Raw genomic sequence first — 23,420 nt, forward strand, 5'->3', positions numbered from 1 at the left:
GACCATGACGGTGCTCCAGAAGAAGTTGCAAGAAACCCTATAGTAGGTAACTATGGAATAAACAGCAATAGGAGTGGTTTCTTACTAACAACTTGACAGAGAGAAATTTCTATAAGAAAAAACTGAATTTTTACCCTCTGCTGCTTGAATAATCTTTATTGTATTCATAGGAAGTTTTCAGGGCTCTGAGCCTTGCCTAGATGCAATAGCAGAATATAGTGCAGATGGTCACTTTAGGCTCTTCCTTCTAATTACAAACACTTGTTGCAGGTGAGGGACATTAAAACAAGTTTATTCTTATCCCAGCATTAATTTTTAGAACCAAGTATGAACAACAACATCAGGGAATTATAAAGTAGGAGTGAAAATACTGATAGTTATTTTTCAGACAGAAAAAAAGCCACTTCATTTTTAAAGCAAGAATGGAAGAAGAAATGTGCTCCTATAAGGTTTAGAAACCATTGAACTGTGTGAGGGGTGGGGAGGAAGTGTGGGAAAGTGAGTTCATACAAATGAGCTTTTTGTCCCAAGGAGGCATCCGCTGAGCCAGATTTTCTCTCTCTCTTCCCCTATCTGGGGTGATTATTCTAGCTCTTCCTTTCAGTTATCCCTGCCAAACTGCTGCAGAACTGAGAATGAGTCATGAATGGGTTCCTTTAGGAAATGCTGTTGTCTCTCTTCCCCTCTTATTGATCACTACAGAGGTGGGAAGATCATTGGCTTGATGGTCCTTTCATCTCTTTGGGTAACAGAGATCCATTTTGGATCTTTCCCTTTGTGCTTCTTGGCCCATTCATTTTCTCACTGACTGTGAGATATGTTTGAAGCTGGAGAGCTCAGATTTGACTGAGCCAGGATTTGGGCCTATAACCTTAATATCTACTTGGACCAAACTTCTCTTTTCCCTCACGTTCCCTTTTCTCTGTCTTGAGATGACACCAAGAGACAGATTCATCTGCTATTAATTTGACTTATTTACATTTTATTTTCATGCTCTTTTAAATGGAAAGAATTTTCTGTGTGACATTATTACAAAATTATGTTTCCTCATGGTTTTATTGTTGTCATTATTGGAAACTGTCCTGTGCCTATTAGCTTCTTAAATGCACTATTGTCATGTTATTTCAGTCAGCTGATAGTGAAGTGAACTAAAGTGTACAGAGCCTTAATGTTTTGGGTACTTGGCATCTAGTTTAGGAAAATCCTCACCACATCCTTTCTTGGCTCAGTAGTTCTCCACAAGTGTGTTGCTCATGATACAGTGGTATCATATGCAGGGTAAGGACGGGAATATGCTTGTTTACACAGCCTTGATATGGCCACTCTTGAGAATATATGGATTTCAGCATCTCATTATGCTAATGACAGATAAATGAGAGAGAATCTAGAGAAGAGCAACAAACATGATAAAAGGATTAGAAGATCTGACCTTGATGAGAGGTTATGGGAATTTAACATGTACAGCTTGAGAAAAGGAGACCGAGTGGAGGATATGATAAGAGTCTACAAATATTTGAGAGGTAATAAGATAAAGGAAGAAGAGGGATTATTTCCAGTGCTTGAAGCAGCATAACAAGGAACAGTGCTTGAAATAGTAAGAATGTAGGTTTGACCAGTTCTGTATGGCATGTGGATCTAGAAAGGCACAAAATCCCTGGGGCAGACCAGAGTTCCTCTCGCTCTGCCTGCTGCCATACAACATAGTTGGAAGTATATGGACTAGAAACTCCAGGCTTTGTCTCCATTTCTCCAAGCAGCCAGGAAATTGAAAGCCCAAGAGAGAAAGGAAAAACAGTGGGAGTGTGTCACGCTGATGGGATGTTAGATCAGTCCAGGGAGCATAGGCTCAGAAGAAGAGCTTTGAGCTATGGGAGAAATGAAAGGTTCTGTGTGATAGGGCCCAGTTCCAGAACCCCACTTGCAACTCTAGGCGACTCCTGAGTTTGGGGCAAAATACGTGTTCTAGGAAAAGAGATCAGTTTGTTCTCAGAGAGCCAACAACCAGTACAGTCTCCTGGAAAAAATGCTCTTAGCCTTTTGGGCTACTTAATCAGAAAACAAGGCTCACAATGGTAAACAAAATAATACAGTTTGGGGCCCTCTCATGGAGGAAGCAGACCATTATTTCTCTCTAAAGCAGCAGCCACTTTCAGTCCAGTTTTCCCATTTACATCTGTTCCTAGTAAATGGGTCTAGTTCCCATCCTTCAAACACTTGAGGGAACTACTCTGGGTCGTATGGTTCTACTCACTGAGGCAGGCATTGCTTGCTTCTATAAAGGGTAGTGGAATGTGGGGGAACTGTGACCTTGAGAGCACTTTTTTGGGTTCCAAATGGTCCATCCAACCAACACACCCTGGATCCCCTCTGACTGTCCAGTGCAAACAAGCTACTGTGGGTAAAGCAATGAGCAGCTTCTGTAATACCATCTTCCTTCCCTGCTTCCTTATATAATTGGTGATCCATAATACATGAGAACTATAAGATCAGGAGGCAACTTCTTAGCTCAAGATTTGGATCTCTGCTCTTTCACCACACAACTCAGCTACAGAGCTCCTTGAGGAAGGGGCCATCTTTTTGTTCTGTGTTTGTACAGTGCCCAGCATAATGGGGTCTAGGTCCATGATAGCCTCATCGGTGCTACGGTAATATAAATAATCATAATAATAGTGTGCATATGTCCCAGGCCCACAGAGCTACCAGCTCTCCACCCTATGCGTCATGTAGCATGGGGAGAACAGTATTAGGAAGCAAAGTAGAGAGGGGAACAAAACCCAACAATAAATAAAAAAAAATTGGGGGAGAGAAGAAGATAAGAAGACAGACAGAAAGAAAGAAAGAGAAAGGAGGAGGGCTGAAGAGAGACAGGGAGTAGGCAGAGCATTTGTACCACAGTGTGGTGTGAGGCGGTGAAGTGGGAGAGCCTATTCACCAAACTATTGCTCTCTGACCAAAAATATTTTGGGAACCACTGAAGCAGGCCTTGCCATGTACCCTGAAAATCAACAAACTTGTGCTCTGTTGGATCAAGGGGAGAATACAGTTCCAGTCACAGGCCCCCCACTAACTTTATTATTAGCTTTCAATCAGCACTTCTCATCAGTAGAGCTCAAAGCACTTTACAAAGGAGGTCACTATCATCCCCATTTGAAAGATGGGAAACTGAAGCAAAGGAAAGTAAGTGGTTTGCCCGAGGTCACTCAGCAAGTATAGAACATAGGTCTCCTGAGTCCCAATCTAGTGCTCTATCTGCTAGATCGCACTGCCTCTCACAGTGTACAGATTTGGGAATTATCGACATGAGTGTCCTAGCTGACATGAGTGTCTATTATTGTGCAATCGCACGACAAAAAAAGCTGGTCTCCAAAGTGCACAGTTGAACCAGCCAGGTTGAAGTCTATGATTCCATAGTAATTTTTACTAATTTAATTATGTGCAATTTTAATTTCGTTTAACTTGATGGGCTCTGTATTAATTCCAAATAAAGAACTTTATATTCAAGCGTTAGGGGAATGCCCTTCCATTTGACTTCTATTCAAATGATTTGTCAGTTTTTTCAAGGGTTATTCTCAAAACTCTTTTTTTTGTGGCTCTTTTCGCTTGTTATTACATTTTTATATTTTTCTTGTGTGGCACTGTGATGTTTGTGAATGTCATGTTATAAGTCAGTCAATAATATTAATAGTTTGCAAATCCTTTAAAACATTAAATGAATAAAATTGGCATTGCTAGTAGTCAGTATAACTTACTTGTTTTTACTTTTTTTCTTTAGGAATGTTGTCTCTGCAATTTGAGAGGTGGTGCACTCAAGCAAACTACTGACAAGAAGTAAGTGATGGATACACTGAGATCAGTCTCATTAGTTTTAAACTTCATTTACATACATACTTACACAAAGAGAACTTCCAAATATAATTACTTTACAGTTTCCCCTTAAGTGGAATAGCTTAATGTCCAGGGCCCATTGAAGACAATGAATCGTGCCTCTGGCATTCTGTGAACACACTTATGTGCTTACAAATAAACATTTGTTTTATTATTTGAACATTCTTAACTATTCTAAACTCTGCTCTGCTGGTCACTGTATAAAGGAAGCAGATGAAAGCTCATTTGTCATTGTTTGCATGGGCAAGCCTTATCACACATTCAAATGTATTTTCTTCTTTAGTACTGGAATTTTGTGATTACAGAAGTTAATATGGCATCTGTGAACTTTTGACAGATATAAGCATGTCATTAACAAATTAATCAATCTAAATCCTTTTAGAATGGCTCTGGATCTTGAGGTGATTTGCTTTATTGCACTTACATTTTATAATGGACTCCCAAAAAAGGTACTGTAGCTGATATCATGCCATTAATACAACTAATATTTATTTTATATAGTGATGATAAAATGAAGCACAGTGCATCAGATATTCTTGGGAGATGAAATGGAAAAAGTTGTGCTTTAATATTTGTTCATGTCCAGTTGTAGACAAATCTACTATTCATTTTGAATCTTTGCTTGGCATAATTCATGCCACATTTCGTTAGTTACACCTGACTTTTTTCAGTAAAACCCTTCTATGGTCAAAGAGTATTTAGCACAGCCACATGCGGCTCTTCAGAAGTTAATGTACGGTTCCTTGTATAGGCACCGACTCTGGGGCTGGAGCTACAGGCGACAACTTTCCAATGTGCTCAGGGGGTGCTCACTGCTCAACCCCTGGTTCTGCCACAGGCCCTGCCCCCACTCCACCCCTTCCCGCCCCCTCTCCATAGCCTGCAGTGCCCTCACTCTTCCCTCTTCCCTTTCCCCCTCTCCCTCCGAGCCTTCTGCACACCACGAAACAGCTGATTGGGATGTGTGGGGAGGGAGGGGGAAGCACTGATCGGCGGGGCTGCCAGTGGGTGGGAGGTGCTGGGAGCGGGTTGGGGAGCTGATGGGGGGGCTGCTGACATATTACTGTGGCTCTTTGGCAATGTATGTTGGTAAATCCTGGCTCCTTCTCAGGCTCAGGTTGGCCACCCCTGATCTAGCTAAATGATACGAGATCATGTAGCCCAAACTTACTTTATCCTGGCTCCAGTCCTATTCAACATTTTTATTAATGACTTGGACAGTGGAGTGGAGAGTAAGCTTATAAAATTTGCAGATGACACCAAACTGGGAGGGAGGGTTGCAACCACTTTGGAGGATTATAATTCAAAACAACCTTGACAAATAGGAGAAATGGTCTAAAATCAACAAGATGAAATTCAATAAAGACGAAGTGCGAAGTATTACTCTTAGGGAGGAAAAATCAAATGCACAACTACAACCTGGGGAATATCTGGCATCAGGGGTTCTCACAACAAATTTTTTGGTGGCCTCAGAGTGTGGCCACCAACTCTCGCAGGTGGCCATTCAGACAATTTTCCCTTAAATACTTAACTAACTTTAGGAAAAACAAATAAATATGCACATATACATGTCCAAATCATTTTTGTAATTTATTTATGTAGGATTTTTTGCAGACTCAATAATAAAAATAATGTACAGTTGTTTCTATTCTTTACTGGACCTAAACAGACTAGAAACACAAATAAGGTGCTTTGCATGTTCTTGTCTTTTTTTGTTGTGTTTCTTTTGCTTTTTTGGTTGCTTTTTTTTAGACTTGCTAGCTAGTAAGTCTGCTGCTGTGAAAAGTGATACTCGTATATTAATATCACTTTTCACAGCCTCCCAGCCAGCTACTAAGGCTATGTCTACACTACAGACCTTACAGCACCACAGTTGTACCGCTGCAGTTTCACCGCTATCAGGTCTCCCATGTAGCTGCTCTATGCCGGTGGGAGAAGCTCTCCTGCTGGCATAATTAAACCACCCACAATGAGCGGTGGAAGCTACATCCCACCGACATACTGCTGTCCACACCAGCGCTTCTGTCTGTGAAACTTTTGTCGGTTGTGGGAGTGTTTTGTTCACACCCCTGACCAACAGAAGTGCGAGTGCAGACATAGCCTTAGTCTGCTGTGAAAAGTAATATTAACACACATACAAATATATCTTTTCACAGCAGACTTACTCAAGCCTGGGGGAAAATTAAGCCCTGAATGGTGAGGTGGGTAGGGAGGCAGGAGGCTAGGGGTGATGGTGGGGGATAAGCACAAGGCCAGAGCACACTGCCACTTAGCCAGGAGCCGGGGCTGGAGCCCACCTCTGTGCGGTTGGAGGACAGAGCCCAAAGCCCTGAGCCTGGAGACAGACACCAGAGCCTTGAGATGAAGCCTGAAGTCCTGTAGCTGGAGACTGCCACCCGCCATCCCAAAGCTGAAGCCTGATCCCACCACCCCCGGGCAGGTGGGGAACTCACGGGCTGGTTGCTCCTCCAGTGTTTGTCCTCTCCACAGGGGATAAGGCTCACCCCCTGCTGGAGGCCCCGAGTGAGGGGCTGCTGCTTTCCGCTCCGTCCCTCCCCACGCCGCAATCATCACCCAGGAGGCTGTGGCCACAAGAAAAGCCCCCGGTGGCTGCATTTGAGAAACACTGGGTTAGGTGGTAGTATTGCTAAAAGTGCCCTGGGATTTGTAGTGGATCACAAATTAAATATGAGTCAACAATATAATGCAGCTGCAAAAAAGGCTAATGTAATTCTGGGATGTATTAACAGGAGTATCATGTGTCAGACATGGGGGGGGGGGTAATTGTCCCGCACTGGTGAGGCCTCTGCTGGAGTACTGTGTCCACTTCTGGGTATCACACTTTAGGAAAGATGATGTCAACTTGGAGACAGTCCATAGGAGAGCAACAAGGATTTTGAAAACCTGACCCATGAGGAAAGATTAAAAGTGGGCATGTTTAGTCTTGAGAAAAGAAGGCTGGCGGGGGGCAACGGATAATAGTCTTCAAAGATGTTAAGGGCTGTTCTAGAGAGGATGGTGATCCATTGTTCTACACGTCCACTGAAGGTAGGACAAGAAGTAATGGGCTTAGTCTGCAGCAAGGGAAATTTAGGTTAGATATTAGGAAGAACTTTCTAACTCTAAGGAGTAGTTAAGCTCTGGAACAGGCTTCCAAGGGAGGTCGTGGAATCCCCCTCTTTGGAGGTTTTTAAGAACAGTTTGGACAGTCCTGTCAGGGCTGTTCTAGGTTTTCTTAGTTCTGCCTCAGTGCAGGGGGCTGGACTAGATGACTTCTCAAGGTCCCTTCAAGCTCTACATTTCTGAGTCTTTTTCTATAATTTTAGATCTGGTTTAAACTGTCTCCCTAAATTTTCATTTATCACTTGCCTTTCTTATTAAGGTGTTGACAGGTGTAAACAGATAAATAAACCAACAAAAAACAACAAGCAAGATGTCACCTAAATAGAATGCAACGTTGTCTTTGTCTCAGGCACGAGGGAAGAAAGACAAGGTCAAGGGATATGGTTTAATTAGGCCACAACTTTTATTAACTTAATTAATCTGGGAAATATATATTGCAGTAACTCATACATTGCAGGTCATGATTTCTTCTTTAATCATTTCCACCTGATGGAGAGCTGCAGTCACCCTCCCACCCTTGCCCAGCTGGTTCCCAGTGGATTGCTGGGACCCACCCCACTACCTTCACCTCATATCAGGGTTAAGGGGTTGGGGAAAGAGGGTTGTCTCTGTTGTACCAGACATAGGGAGCTCCAGTCCCAGCCAACCTGCTAAATGGTGACAACGTGAGCCGTACCTCCTGATCTACTCCACCAGGTTCCTGAGTTGCTCTGTGGAAGATGAAAAAAAAAACATCCTGCCCCCGCTAATCTGTCAGTGAGAGAAAAATTCTTTCCCAATCATCAAAAAGGCAACTAACTGAAGCCCACAGCAGACCAAAAAACCCCAGTCCTATGCTAATCCCCTGAGAGGGAAGGAGGCTCAAGCTAGAAGGACAGAGTTTATAAACCCTCCTCCAGCTGCTCAGAGGCCAATGGCTTACCTGAGTTCCACCAGCCTGCCCACTAGCTCAGGTGATGCTTTCTTCCCCTCTTGGCTAGCCCATCTTGGGTAATAGTGCTGCTGCTTCATTCTGTTCTAACTCTGTGTCTGTTTGCCTGGCAACACAGAATCCTGACACTGTAGCTGGGTACTGTGCTTTGGTAGTTGAGTGTGAAATATGGGGGTTGATTAAAAATACCCACTTAGATCTAATTAGGGTTAATCCAAAGTGCTATAGTTTAAACTGTAAATTTTACAAATGACATATTGCATAGGCAATATGTACAAACATTCCTGGCACCACTACAAAAGCTTTGCACTCTGTAAAACAAGTGAAAATACTCGAAAGGGCATTTACAATAGATCTGTGTTAACATAAGGTTTTTTCTCTAATGCTGAAACATACATTTCTGGCAAATATTTTCAAAACTAGATTGCAACACCTTATTAAAAAAATGTCTTGACTAGTTTGCCTCATACATATAAGTGGTATTGGTGTGGCATATTGTATTGCCATCACTTTTCCAGCATAATCCATTTATTTTGTTGTGCTGATCTTTCCATCTCTGAAATAAACCAATTTTTTACTGTCTAGTGCTACTTAAAATTAAATCTTAAAGATAAACACTGTCAATTGACCTTGCATTTTGACCTTTTTGTTATTGTGCAGCTCATAAAATAAAGCAAAGAAATGTAATAGGGAAGGACTAAATGGTTGATGGTTTGGTTTTATTTGAGGGGTGCACTGTTTTTAATCACATTTCTGTACAATTTTTTGGTGTTATTGACTTGCCACTTTTTGCAGGTGGGCACATGTGATGTGTGCAATCGCAATTCCAGAAGTAAGATTTGGTAATGTCACAGAGAGGACACCAGTAGACACTAGCAGAATACCTTTGCAGAGATTAAAATTGGTGAGTAGTAAGGCTCCATACATTCCTTTCCATTTAAAAATGTGCTGGTGTTTTGAAATATATACGAAGTCTCATCTCTGGTTAGGTACATTCACATATGTTTCAGGGTGAAATTTAAATGTCAGTTAAAAGAGAGAATTTGCCAAGGATTGGCATGTTTTTTTTCACGTATAATGATCATTTAGGTATTTTAATTCTTCAGCCTAGTTCTGGGTTATAACCTTCTGTAAGAGGCCTTTGCCATAGGGTAAAGGAAGGAGAAACAATGAGCATTTGCAACCACTATCCTAATACTGCTGTGACTGCTCATTAAGGATCCTGCTGAAACTAAATAAACCAGAATATCTCAGAATTCTTATTTGTGTTGTATTTTCATGAGGGTTGTGTGTTCTCTCCCCCCGGGAACCATTTATGAAGTTAAAATGATGAGACATGGTGGTCTCATAGTATTTTTACCATCCGGGAATTGAGGAATGTGCACAGACCAGATTGCACATTATATTGGACTAATAAATGGCTCCCTGGGGACTTGAAAAAGCAGTGAGAAACACTAACACAAAAGCTTCAACTACAAATGCTCAAACCCATGCATAGCCCCAGATAATCCTTCCATCCAGCAGAAAGTCCCATGCGCTAGTGAGAAACATACAAAAGCATTTGTTAAATCAAAGAGAATTTTCCCTGTGGGGTTAGGCCTAAATTACATAATTTATCAGACTATGTATCAATATTACACAGACTTCCTCTGACAAAAGGAAAGTGATCCCCTGTCCAGTGTAAAAGAAAAGTTTGAGAAACAACCCCATCTGTTCTCTTTATCCACACCAAATGTTATGGAAAAAATGCTTATTGATATACTTAACCTTGAGCTACCCTTTTCTTGCTGTAACATTGTGAACTATTAATTGTTCATTTTAATTCATTATGCTTTATATTTTGTAACCATTTTTAATTTTGAACTACAGCTTTAGCCATTCTTAAAATGGAGGCATGTCTGACAGTTGGCCTTTGTTCATTGAGATTTCTCAAGTCTTCGTGGGCTTTATAGACTAACTCTGTAATGCATATTGAACATTTTCCTAAACCTTTGTGGCTCCCTTATACAATCTGTTATAGAGAAACTCTAAAACTCCCTATCTAATGTATGAAATATTCCCAAATGCTGTTTCAGCCTGTCCTTACTTCTAGTATGTTTTTTGGAAAACCAGAAATATGGACAATGCCCTGTTGTCCTCCCCTTCCCCATTTTCCTGTATCTGGAGTCAGACTTTCTTGTTTCAATACATAGCAATGTAGCCCTATTTCATATGGGTTCTCACTGTGTGAGAGAAGGCTCTCAAAATCTCATTTTTAAGCTACAGTGACTGTTTAATTTGCTTGAGTCAGCCTCAAATTCTCATTAATCTGAATATATGAACACAGGAAGCACTGGATATGAACATAATGCTTGCATACTTTTGAGGAACCTAAACAGTCAGATATGATGACAATAACTTGGTTGGTGACACTTAATTGAGGGTTTGTTTTCTTGAGACTGTAGAAATGTTAAATTTGCCAAGTACTGTGGGGATAAATAACCCCTATATATGAAGTTCCCTCCTCTGATGGGCTGCCTGTGGCTTAAACCACAGAAGAATAAAAAATTGCTTTGGGAGGAAGGCTTGCATTAATTTTAAATAATTGGTTAATGTGTTCACAAAGCCAAAATGTATGAACTTTTGTGAAGTTACATTACTTGCAAGTCAATAGGTCATTTCTGATGATTATAGACCATCTACAGAGCCTTAAACACCTTTCTATAATCTATAAAATTATTTTTCTTCTTCCATTAATTTAAGTTTGATCAAGTTTCTCAGTTTTTTTAATTATCAAAACCTCCTTTAATATATACGCAGCTTTGAGATGCCACAAATTGCATTAAGCTGTGTGTACATTTTTGACCTCCCAGAAATTGCTTAAAGTTTTGAAACATGGTGCATACTTTCCTTAATGCTGTTCTTGAAAACAAAGGGTTTTGCATTTTTGAGTGAGATGGATGTTATAATGAAAGAACTCAACTGAATACAATGAAGATGGGAGCCAGTATATTTTATAGCTGCCATAAATGTAGTATTATTTTAGACAGCCTTATTGTGAGTGAGGACTGTACTGTAATCTTGTTTTAGAGCATTAAATCATATCTTTCCCGGTCTTGGTTAATTACATTTAAATTTAATGAATGAGCATTGTTCGTACATCTAATTTGTAAAGTAGTGTATCATACTGTTCACCCTTTTGAAAGATTCTATAATTATTTAACGTCAGTAAATTGATACATTGTTGTTACTTGAGAGGTCCGCAGTAAGGGATTTTCATGGATCTCCATCTTGGAATACCCCCTTCTGGTGTAGGGCAGCCTTTCAGGTGTGGTGGCCACCTTTGTTTTTCCCTTCTCAGGGCTCATCAAGAACACTTCTCCAACACAGACTGGAATATGTGATGGGTTATTTTATTAATATGGGTGAGATTCTGTGGCCTGTGTTGTGCAGGAGGTCGGACTAGGTGATCATAATGGTCCCTTCTGACCTTAGTATCTATGAATCTATAAAATAAAGTTCAGTACCATAGCTGAAGGGTTCTGGCGCTGCTCCCTTCTGTGAATCCAGGATCCTCATCTGTGGCAATTGACTTTCAGATTGGAGAGCTCTTGGACTTACCTTCAGGGTCCCTACTAAAGTTCTAAAGCTCAAATGAAAGAATAATACAAACAATGTCTACCTGTGCTGGGCTTAATGAAAGTCTCACATCCCTCTTGGTCTATTCCCAGCTCCCTGCCCCTTGTACAGGACAGTAGCTACAGGGATGCTCCCCTGGGCCTTCCTCTTGCTCCAGGGTGGTTTCTTGGCAGTGAGAGCCCCACGTCTGATCTCTCTGTACCCTTTTTTGACCAGCTCTCCATCATGACTTACCCAGTCTCCCATTTACGCCCAGGTGCCTTCTTTCAGGCCCTCTTGGGAGACAGCTGATGGTCATAGGTACAGAGACCTCTTCCTCCTGAAAGGGGCAGTGCCACCCTGTATCGGGGGTAGATGACAACAAAAGGAGTAATTACTTTGAACCCCAACAATCTGTTACTGTTTTTAAAAATTATGATAATTATTGCAAACCAGCCACCATCTTCCGTACTCTGTCAGTCTGGCCCATAGAGCTTATATTTTTTGTTTTTCCTGTTTGCTGACAAAACTGTTAATTTTGAATTGTAAAGCTTTGGAAACGTATATTTTGAGGTATCTCTGTGCAATGCCAAGTCAAAATTTTCAGAAGGAAATGGACCTTTAGGTGATCTAGTTCTTTTATCGAGTTGACCCTTTTAGTCTAGCTAAGGGGGTGGAGTTTGATTATCAGTTCAGTCCCTGCACTCTCTCCCTACCAGTAACAATATTCAAATTGTAAAGGTGTGGTGAGTTGTGCAAAGAGTGGTCCAGGAAGCTATACATTGTGATAGGCTCTCTTTAAGTAAATAGGGTAAGGGAAGTAGTAGTATTCAACTAGCAGTGTCAATGGAGGCATTGCAAGTACAGAAATAAGATCTGGAAAAGTGTGGGCTTTCAGTAGTAAGGGGTTGAACTTTTGCAAGTTGGAAAATTTGTCAACACAGGAAAGAGTTGGGGTCCCAAAGAGGAAAGACCAAGGTAAAAAAAATAGTCAACAAGAGATTCCGCTCTATGGATCTAGATAGTTAGCCAGCCAATTTGGCATATAGTTTGTGGTTTTTTTTTTAAAGGGGGTGGGAGGTAGCTTGAAATGAAAGCTAACAGACATAAAGAAAAAAACATCCTTGTATCCCGGAGGATAGATCTGGAAGAAAAAGATGTTTCTGCAATGTTCTACTACTTCTAGAATGTGTTACAAAAATCCAGAAAATATATAGTTTCCTCAGACTCAAAAGATTTCTGGCTTCTCCTGCCTCTTTGATTGAGAGTAAATCTAAATTAGATATTAGTAAATTAGCTGCACTATAATCAGATTTAATCATCATCATTTTCCTAAAGAGGGATTGCCATTGTAGTCTGAGCTTACCTCTGCTTGAGCAGAGGAAAAGGCAGATGTTTTGCTTATTCTGTGAAAGGTACTCTAGCTTGTCAGGGTTTGAATTTGACGAAGCCAATTACTGTCTTTCTCTAGCATTTAATTATTGTGCTTTTAGTTCCCCTCCCCAACTAGTTCATAGATGTGCTTCTAGTCTCTAACCTCTGCCAAACTACAAAGCGAGAGACAGTTTTGTAAAGCTCCCTTAGCAGAGTATCCCAAACCAACCAGGTTCTCTTGCATAGCATCACAATGTGCTGTTTTTAATGATGTGTGTGAGTATGGCATTTTTGGTTGTCGGTTTTTTAACAATTACATTATTTTTTAAATCCTGTATGCTGTCACACAGGAAACTTGGATTTGATCTCAGGCATGGTCTCTTGCTTCTTGACAAGCTGGAGCTGGCAGGACCTTGGATATGCATACTCTCAGTATCATTGCACATATGTCAGATCCTTCCCAGCTGAAAACCCAAAATATCAACCTTATCTCAGTCCTCCTTCCCCACTGGTGGTAAACTTCTGACCTTACAAAATACTGATTATATCTGCTGCTTGCCTTCTCGGACCCCCAGGAGTCATTTCATTACACAAATTCTTTTCCCCATTTTCTGCTTCTTTCCTCTGGGAATGGTGTCATCTCTTCCTTCCCTCCCCGCCTGGCACTCCCATTCTTGTTCTCCACTGCTGTTACTTGTCCCCCCCACTTCTCAACATGCCCAAACTTTGAAGTAGACTTGCCCAAACTTAGTAGTTGAGGCCAACTCTCCTATCAACATGTCTATAAAAGCACATGATGGTACAAACCCTAAAAGGCACTCTCCAGAGATCTTCAGGAGGGTGGATGCTATTGGACCAGTTTTTTCATTCTGAAGTTGTAAGAATCTTCACTACTAGAAGTCAGCAGCCCATACCTCTTTCACAGCAAACCTGCACCTCATGTATTGGAATATCTTTGGGGAATCAATCAACACAAGGGGCAGCAAAGTAAATGCAAACTATTGCTCATGTATTGAGCAAAGGCATTCATAGTACACATGTTTGTTCATTTGGGTCACTCAGAACTGCAGGAATACTTCATTTTTAAAAATAAATTGTTGGAAGTATTGTTTAAAAGCCAAGAAGGGATTAGGAGGACATAAAGGAGCAAATTCTTCTTCTATTAAAGGAAAATGTTGGTCCTCTCCATGTTGCTAGCATCCTCCTTTGTAAAATTCCAGATGTTTCATGAGATTTTCATATAAATATTGAGGAAAAAATGAAAATAAAATGTAAAATGACAGAATTCCTTTTACCATGCGTTCAAACAAAAGCTGGATCTTACAGTGCGGGGGATGATTCTTTTGGTGGGCTTTAAAAGTAAAAAATAATTTTAGAAATGAAAAAAGCATAAAAAAAGAGAGAGCGAAAAAGAACATAACTGAGAGAAGTTTTCCATTCTTCTGTTTTCAAATACCTGTATTGTGTTAGCTGACATTCCTTCTAATACCCCATCCAGCCAGGAATATAGAAAGAAACAAAAAATGGATAAACATATTAGTTGGCTGATTTGTATTGCTTGGCTAATATATGTACTAACTGCTGTTAAATAGTTGTAGCTCAAAAAGTATTTTGGATCATAATCAGTGTGTTTTGCATCAGTCTTGATGTTCTTAAAAATATAATATGTGCTCGATCTTCCCAAAGCAAATCAATATATATGTGTGATGCTTACAGTAGCTTATAGCTTCAAGTTATTTTGCACAGCCGTTTCATATTTGCAAAGTTAATGGGTTCCTCCAGCCAATTTTATTTCACTGTTTTTAGGTTTTACATAATGAAGAAATACGTTTATATTCAAATATGTTATTTGTTTCATATGATTCTATGTTGCTGAAAATTTACATGGCACATCAAGTTTTTAATTATACAATAATTTTTGAATAAAACAATAATAAAATATACTGCATACTGGTGAGAAGTAGGATGATGCAGTATACACCACCAAAACATATATGTTTGGATGAGAAGGGCTAGAAATAATATTTTGCACATTAGTTCTCATAGTGGGGTCTGATTCCATGCTCCTATTATTTTTACAGTATTGTAACTCATTGACTTTAGTAACATTATTCCTGGTTTTCAGTGGAGTAAGTGAGATCAGAATCAGGCCCTGTGTTTTTATTGTTTAACCTACAGGTTCTGGCACAGTTATAAATAAGCAGTAGATATTTTTGCTGCTGCTGTTTCGTTTTTTCTCCTTATGCTTTAGCTCTTGTGGCTATTAGAGTCCTAGAGCATATGGCCCGAAGGGAACACCAGAACATTTAATCTGATCTCCTGTATAGCAAAGGCCACTAACACCCTCCAACCCTCACACACTAAACCCAACAATCAAAATTAGACCAAAGTATCACAGTCCACAGGAGATCAAACTATCATGTGCCACAGGAAGAGAATAGAAGCCAACATCTGACAGCTCCACAATGGCAGGGAAATGGTTACGTGAGATATACCTTGGTAATCAGCCAAGTGACCCTCACCCACATGCTACTCATAGGTTTTAAATATCTTTCCTCAAAAGTAGTGGACAGGGAAGATACTGGAAATTAACGTTGACTGAGGTGTGTTGGAGGGGATGAGAGGTGGGGAAGTTTTGTTTTACCTTACATTTGTAAATATGAACAAAAATGGATATGGTAGGTTCCATCTTAGAACATAACAGTCTGGTCTGTGCCTCATACTGTATACACATTTCCTTTCTGTGGATGGTATGGGGCTACCTCATCGCATAAATTATTTAGACAAATTAGATGTCTTCAAGTCACCAGGGCCTGATGAAATGCATCTTAGAATACTCAAGGAGCTGACTGAGGAGATATCTGAGCCATTAGCAATTATCTTTGAAAAGTCATGGAAGACAGGAGAGATTTCAGAAGACTGGAAAAGGGCAAATATAATGCCCATCTATAAAAGGGAAAATAAGGACAACCAGGGAATTACAGACCAGTCAGCTTAACTTCTGTACACAGAAAGATAATGGAGAAAATAATTAAGCAATCAATTTGCAAACATCTAGAAGATGATAAGGTGATAAATAACAGTCTGCATGGATTTGCCAAGAACAAATCATGTCAAACCAACCCGATAGCTTTCTTTGACAGGGTAACAAGCCTTGTGGATGGGGGGAAGCAGTATACAGGGTATATCTTGACTTTAGTAAACTTTTGATACTGTCCCACATGACCTTCTCATTAACAAACAAGGGAAATGTAACCTAGATGGAGCTACTATAAGGCGGATGCAAAACTGGTTGGAAAACCATTCCCAGAGAGTAGTGAGCAGTAGTTCAAATTCATGCTGGAAGGGCATAATGAATGGGGGGAGTCAGTTCTGTTCAATATCTTCATCAATGATTTAGATTATGGCATAGAGAGTACACTTATAAAGTTTATGGATGATACCAAGCTGGGAGGGATTGCTAGTGCTTTGGAGGATAAGATTAAAATTCAAAATGATCTGGACAAACTGGAGATGTCTGAAGTAAACAGGATTACATTCAATAAGGACAAATGCAAAGTACTCCGCTTAGGAAGGAACAATCAGTTGCACACATACAAAATGGGAAATGACTGCCTCGGAAGGAGTACTGTGGAAACAGATCTGGGGGTCATAATGGACCACAAGCAAATATGAGTTAACAGTGTAACACTGTTGCAAAAAAAGCTAAAATCATTCTGGGATGTATTAGCAGGAGTGTTGTAAGCAAGACACAAGAAGTAATTCTTCTGCTCTACTTTGCACTGATTAGGCCTCAACTGGTGTATTGTGTCCAGTTCTGAGCACCACATTTCAGGAAAGATGTGGACAGATTGGAAAAAGTCCAGAGAAGAGCAATAAAAATGATTAAAGGTCTAGAAAACATGACCTATGAAGATAGATTAGAAAAAATGAGTTTGTTTAGTCTGGAAAAGAGAAGACTGAGAGGGGACATGGTAACAGTTTTCAAATACATAAAAGGTTGTTACAAGGAGGAGGGAGAAGAATTGTTCTTCTTAACCTCTGAGGATAGGACAAGAAGCAGTGGGCTTAAATTGCAGCAAGGGAGGTTTAGGTTGGACATTAGAAAAACTTTCTGCCAGGGTGGTTAAGCACTGGAATAAATTGCCTAGGGAGGTTGTAGAATCTCCACCATTGGAGATTTTTAAGATCAGGTTAGACAAACACCTGTTGGGGATGGTCTAGATAATACTTAGTCCTGCCATGAGTTCATGGACTAGATGACCTCTTGAGGTCCCTTCCAATCCTATGATTCTGTGATTAAGGCAAAAGGCCTCCCGGGACTCCCTAGCATGCAATAACACAGCTTCTGCTCCATCCTTAAAGGGGATGCACCTTTTACTTCTCTCTGTAGCCAGCCTCACTGACTGTACTGTACCTCCATTCTTCCCAATATCATTCCTTCAGTGACCCTAGCCTTGCACTCAAGTGTATAGAAGTCTGAGATTGTGCCTGTCATGTACTTCTGTACCAGATATGAATTAGTCACAGATCCTGCTTACACACACCACATGTGCTCATCATAAGATCCTTAATGCTCTGCCAGGTATGGCAGATGTTTAAATAAGGTATTTTACACACAGTGGCACCTAGTATAATACAGTTTAGTATTCTATTACATCTTCCTCTTTAAGTTCTCCATTACGCCATTTAAAATGTTTTCACTATCATGCTGTCTTCGTAGTTCAGTATGTATCAATCTGTTAAGTGTCTCTGAATCTTACTGGTTTTCTAATTACACAACCCAAATGTGTAATAATTTGATTATCTGGCATGTTGCAATGACTGGTATTGGTTGGTTTGGAACCCTGGAGTTATTGTCATTTTGTTCTGCATCTGGCATCTTTGAGGAACAAACTATAGGTATTGATGGTTTCTGTTAAACTCTCCACTGTCAGACCTGATCACATATGATCAGGCACTGCATTTTTTTCTTTGACAACTGGAGTTGTCCATCCCTTTTCTCCATCCAATTTGACACAAACACAATCACCAGGTTCTAGACCTGGCATTTCTTTGAGTGACGTCTGTTGTAAAAGTGTTCATAAAGCTATTTTAGTCTTTTTATCTAATTTAGCTATTCTCTTGATGCCTGGCCACTTTGGAGATAGTTCTTTTCCAAAGTTAGAACAGTAATTCTGAATTATCTGCCCATTAGGAGTTGTGCTGGATTACATCCAACAGCTGCTATTGGTGTTGCTCCGTAACTCAGAAGAGCAAGGAATGGATCTTTCTGCTACTGGATTTTCTTGGCTGTCTCTCAGCCTCTCCATGCACTTGTGGGTAACGGGTTTCTACAAATATGATCAAAACCATATTTTGTTCAGAATGACTTAATTTTTTCTGCAGTGAATTGTGGTCTGTTGTCAGTCCTAGTTGTCCTGGAATACTGACATGAGGAAAATATGCCCTTCAGTTTCTTGACCCTGCAACATGTTTTGTCTTTCAAGTACCTGGAAAAATAGTCCACAATTATGAGGTAGTGATGTCCTCTGAATATGCATAAATTTGTAGCTAATCTCTTCCTATCTCTGCTGTAGAGGTGTTTATACACTATATGGTTCAGCATTGTCTCTTAAATTAAGATGTGCTGGAAAACCTTTCAAAAGTCCAGTATCCTCAAATCCTCTGAGTTTTCACCTTCTCACTAGGCCCACTGCTGCTGCCACGCTGTGACTTAGAAAGTTATTGGTCTTTGATCTCATGTACTCTGAATGCAAAGCTTTTGTCTTTGTAAATTGTTTCTATGGCGAACTGGCCCATGCAGTTCAGAATACCTCCAGCACTAGTCAGAGCTGTGTCAGGTGACTTCAGCTCTGGGAGGGGTTGAAGGTGATTATAAATCCCTTCTGAGATGATTGTGACCTCAGTGCCTGAGTCAGTTTTAAACTTAATAGCCTTGCCTTTAATATTCAGTTTCACTCTCCAGGCAGGCTCAATGTCATCTCAAGTGATAGATACCAGAAACAATGGCTCTTGATTGTCTGTAATATGAGCCCACTCCGACTGCTTTGGTGCAGCAAACTGCTGCAGAATGTCTATATTTCATGCATTTATTATACCATGTGCCTCTGGCTGGACTTGTCATTTCTTGGGATGTGACTTTTTCACACTTTGTGCATGTAGGCTGGAATTTGTCCCTCTTAGCCTAGGAGTTCTCTCTCCTTGCCTCAGGGGTTTTATGACTTTTAAGACTTAAGGGTCAATTTAGAGCTTCTGAGCTAGTTTCAGGTTTTTCAAATTGCTCCTGCCTTTTTTTCGGTCATTTGACTTGTTCTGACTGCTTTGCTCTCTGTATAGCTAGGGCTAGGGTTAAATCTCTCTTCAGTTGTAGTTGCTGTGAAAAGTTTCTCTGTTTAGCCAATAACCAGCCTATCTCTGATATATTCATGTTTTGCATTCCCAAAATCACAGTTTTCAGCCAATGTATGCATAGCTCTTATAAAACATTCATCATTTCCTCCTGGTTCTTGAATTCTCTGGTGAAAACATGCTCTTTCATAAACCACTTTTCTCTGGGGTATAAAGAATGCATCAGACATAGCCAGAACCCTTTCATAGTCATCTTTGTGACTGTTTTCAGTGAAGTCAAAGGATTTAAAGATATACCCTGCTTGCGTCTCCAAAACATAAATTAAAAAAAGATACCTATATATCTCCAATATCTTTCTGTTTGTTTGCAATTTGAAATCTTACAAAATACTGCTTCTAGTCTGTCCATTCCAAAGATCTGTCAAAACTGAAGTCCTCTGGGGGCATTGCAGAGTGGCATGTTGATGAGATTCTGTAAGCTTTGTTGCTGTTTTCCTTCTGTTTCTGTTCTTTCTTAGGTGTATGGATGGCTCAGATTGTGGCTGGCCCTTTTGTAAGGGTATGAGGATGTTTATGCCTCCTCCCTGCCTTTCATACCACATAGGGCCAAGGCATGTTCTGGCCCAAAACCCATAAAACAGGTATTTCAACTACCAAATGTCTCTGTCAAGTTATAGTTTGTGATCTTCACCACTATCATAAAATAGGCAGCATCAGGCCTGGTCAGTATCCAGGTGTTGCAGGCAGTGGCTAAAAATGTGTGAGACTTATAATGAAACTGTCACAATCTCCCTTATTAAAGATTTCATTACTAATCCCAAAACTTATTACTACTATTCATTTGTGGTAGTGCCGAGGATATATATTTTGGGTGCTTTCCAAACACTTCAGAGGGATAGTCAAAGGAGAAATAAGTAGACAAAGGTCATGGGAAGGGGAATAATTTTAATAGGCAGTTTTAAATGCTATTTATATACAAGTGACTTTGTCTCACTATAGGTAGCATGGCAGAAGTGGGTCTTCAAGAGGGACTTAAATTTGGACAAGGTAAAAGCCTTTCAGATGAGCTCAGGGATGTTATATAATGCATTGAATGCTTCAGAGAAGAAGGCACAAAAGTGAACATGGGAGAATTTGACAGATAGGGAGACCAAGGTTGGGAGCTTTGGAAAAGGGGATTGGGAGTGAGGGGAACATGAGGTTTGACAAAAGAAGGAGGGACAGATTTATTTAGTGCTTTGAAGATGGTGTCAGCTTGGACCAGGTTAGTGAGCTGGGGTGAAGTCTATAGCTGAACTGGGTCTATTTGCGGTTTCCTGTGGAACCCAAGCATAATTCAATGAGATCTCATGGTTTCAGCCCAAAAAGGTAAAACTTGAAGGTTTTGCCTCAGTTTAGCTTTGGGTTTGGGTCCATTTGAACCCTAAATCACAGAGTGAAACTCAGGTGAAAACTCCTGCCAACTGTATTACAAAGGATATTTTCCTTTGCTGCTTTATTTTACGCAGCTCTATGTGATAGAAACAGATGGTGAATTCCTGACCCCATTGAAGTCAATGGCAAAACTCCCATTTACTTTAATGGGGCCAGGATTTCACTCAGAGTACTTGAATATACTCTGTAGTTTCAAAAGAATGTTATAACTTTGTTTTGGCATGAAATAAAAAATACAGTCACATTCCATAGCAGAGTGAAGAAATCCTTGGACGTATCAAGCCAAACTGACCTCTCAAATACAAACACACACCCCCCCCCATGGATATCCTGGGATTTGGCCCATAAATGTAAACCAGCAGGAATACTGGACCTGATTCTCATTTACACTAAGGCCTGTTTACCCTACCAGAGAGACGTCTTAATGTAAATGAGAAGCAGGCTCACTGTGTTTAAATGTTTCATCTGAAATCAGAGTAACAGTTAAAATGTAATCATTAGCTCTCCTTTAGTAAGACGCTATATTTAAAACATCTTCTCTAAAATCGTCTCTGAATAGTACACGATGAACTCATTAGCAAAAAAAACGAGGCGTACTTGTGGCACCTTAAAGACTAACAAATTTATTTGGGCATAAGCTTTCGTGGGCTAAAACCCACTTCATCGGATGCATGCAGTGGAAAATACAGTAGGAAGATATATATACACAGAGAACATGAAAAAATGGGTGTTGCCATACCAGCTGTAACGAGACCAATCAATTAAGGTGGGCTATTAGCAGCAGGAGAAAAAAATCTTTTGTAGTGATAATCAGGATGGCCCATTTCAAACAGTTGACAAGAAGGTGTGAGTAACAGTGGGGGGGGGGGAAATTAGCATGGGAAATAGTTTTTACTTTGTGTAATGACCCATCCACTCCCAGTCTTTATTCAAGCCTAATTTAATGGTGTCCATTTTGCAAATTAATTCCAATTCTGCAGTTTCTCGTTGGAGTCTGTTTTTGAAGTTTTTTTGTTGGAGAATTGCGACTTTTAGGTCTGAAATTGAGTGACCAGGGAGGTTGAAGTGTTCTCCAACTGGTTTTTGAATGTTATAATTTTTGATGTCTGATTTGTGTCCATTTATTCTTTTCCGTAGAGATTGTCCAGTTTGGCCAATGAACATGGCAGAGGGACATTGCTGGCACATATCACATTGATAGATGTGCAGGTGAAGAGCCTCTTATGATGTGGCTGATGTGATTAGGTCGTATGATGGTATCCCTTAAATAGATATGTGGACAGAGTTGGGAACAGGCTTTGTTGCAAGGATAGGTAGGATCCTGGGTTAGTGTTTTTGTTGTGTGGTGTGTAGTTGCTGGTGAATATTTGCTTCAGGTTGGGGGGCTGTTTGTAAACAAGGACTGGCCTGTCTCCCAAGATCTGTGAGAGTGAGGGATCGTCCTTCAGGATAGGTTGTAGATCCTTAATGATGCGCTGGAGAGGTTTTAGTTGGGGGCTGAAGGTGACGGCTAGTGGCGTTCTGTTACTTTCTTTGTTGGGCCTGTCCTGGAGTAGGTGACTTCTGGGTATTCTTCTGGCTCTGTCAATGTGTTTCTTCACTTCAGCAGGTGAATATTGTAGTTTTAAGAATGCTTGCTAGAGAGTCATAGGTGTTTGTGTCTGTCTGAGGGATTGGAGCAAATGCGGTAGTATCTTAGAGCTTGGCTGTAGACAATGGATCATGTGATGTGGTCTGGATGAAAGCTGGAGGTATGTAGGTAAGTATAGCAGTCAGTAGCTTTCTGGTATAGGGTGGTGTTTATGTGGCCATCACTTATTAGCACTGTAGTGTCCAGGAAGTGGATCTCTTGTGTGGACTGGTTCGGGCTGAGGTTGATGCTGGGATGGAAATTGCTGAAATCATGGTGGAATTCCTCAAGGGCTTCTTTTCCATGGGTCCAGATGATGAAGATGTCATCAATGTAGCGTAAGTAGAGTAGAGGCGTTAAGGGCCGAGAGCTGAGGAAGCGTTGTTCTAAGTCAGCCATAAAAATGTTGGCATACTGTGGGGCCATATGGGTACCCATAGTAGTGCCGCTGTCCCCAAATGTGAAATAGTTGTGGGTGAGGACCATTAAATTAGGCTTGAATAAAGATTGGGAGTGGATAGGTCATTACACAAAGTAAAAAGTATTTCCCCATGCTAATTTTTTCCCCCTACTGTTACTCACTCCTCGGTTTTTTGCTGATCTGGACTAACATGGCTACCACGCTGAAACCTGTCATTAGCAAAATGTATTATCTACCTTTGTTACTATCTAAGCTTTAAAATGCTTGGATAATAGATTGCCTGTTGGGACAAACTCAGTCGCTGCAATGCTGTACCAAAACATGTACATCATATGCCTTTGTTTCTTTATCTGTAACGCTTCCTATTATTTTTACATTTGAAATCCTATTTCCCCAACAAAATAGAGGTAGAAAATGAGTTTTGCAATAGTTGAAGTTGCCCTTGGGCTTTCAGTGACCTCAAATTTGTATTTGACAAGTGAACTGAGAATAAACGCAAGTGTACTCTGAGTGAGGAACATTATTTTGAAAAGAAATTTACACGGCAATGATGACTGATCTACAAGCCTTTCAGTATCTGGCTGATGCTGTAGTATTTTGTTTAGAAGCCTATGCACTTAAAATTTTCACCTGAAGGCAAATAATAGTGAGCTTGAAAGCCAAAGATTATAGTT

At 40.4% G+C, this 23,420-nt stretch overlaps 1 protein-coding gene across 11 annotated transcripts in view; it reads left to right on the top strand.

Annotated features, from left to right (window-relative positions):
• The window catches only part of KDM4C (lysine demethylase 4C), a 447,252-nt gene that overhangs the window by 320,380 nt on the left and 103,452 nt on the right, over window positions 1-23,420 (top strand). For all 11 annotated transcript variants that reach the window (XR_013346208.1, XM_077817665.1, XM_077817667.1 and 8 more), the window contains 2 exons: window positions 3,773-3,828; window positions 8,735-8,843. Coding sequence is in view for 10 of the 11 variants with exons in the window: in XM_077817665.1 (XP_077673791.1) it covers window positions 3,773-3,828; window positions 8,735-8,843 (165 nt within the window). In the remaining variant the exon portion in view is untranslated. The remainder of the gene's footprint in view (window positions 1-3,772; window positions 3,829-8,734; window positions 8,844-23,420) is intronic.

The sequence above is a fragment of the Eretmochelys imbricata genome, chromosome 5, assembly GCF_965152235.1.
Source record: "Eretmochelys imbricata isolate rEreImb1 chromosome 5, rEreImb1.hap1, whole genome shotgun sequence".
In the NCBI taxonomy this organism is placed as follows: domain Eukaryota; kingdom Metazoa; phylum Chordata; order Testudines; family Cheloniidae; genus Eretmochelys; species Eretmochelys imbricata.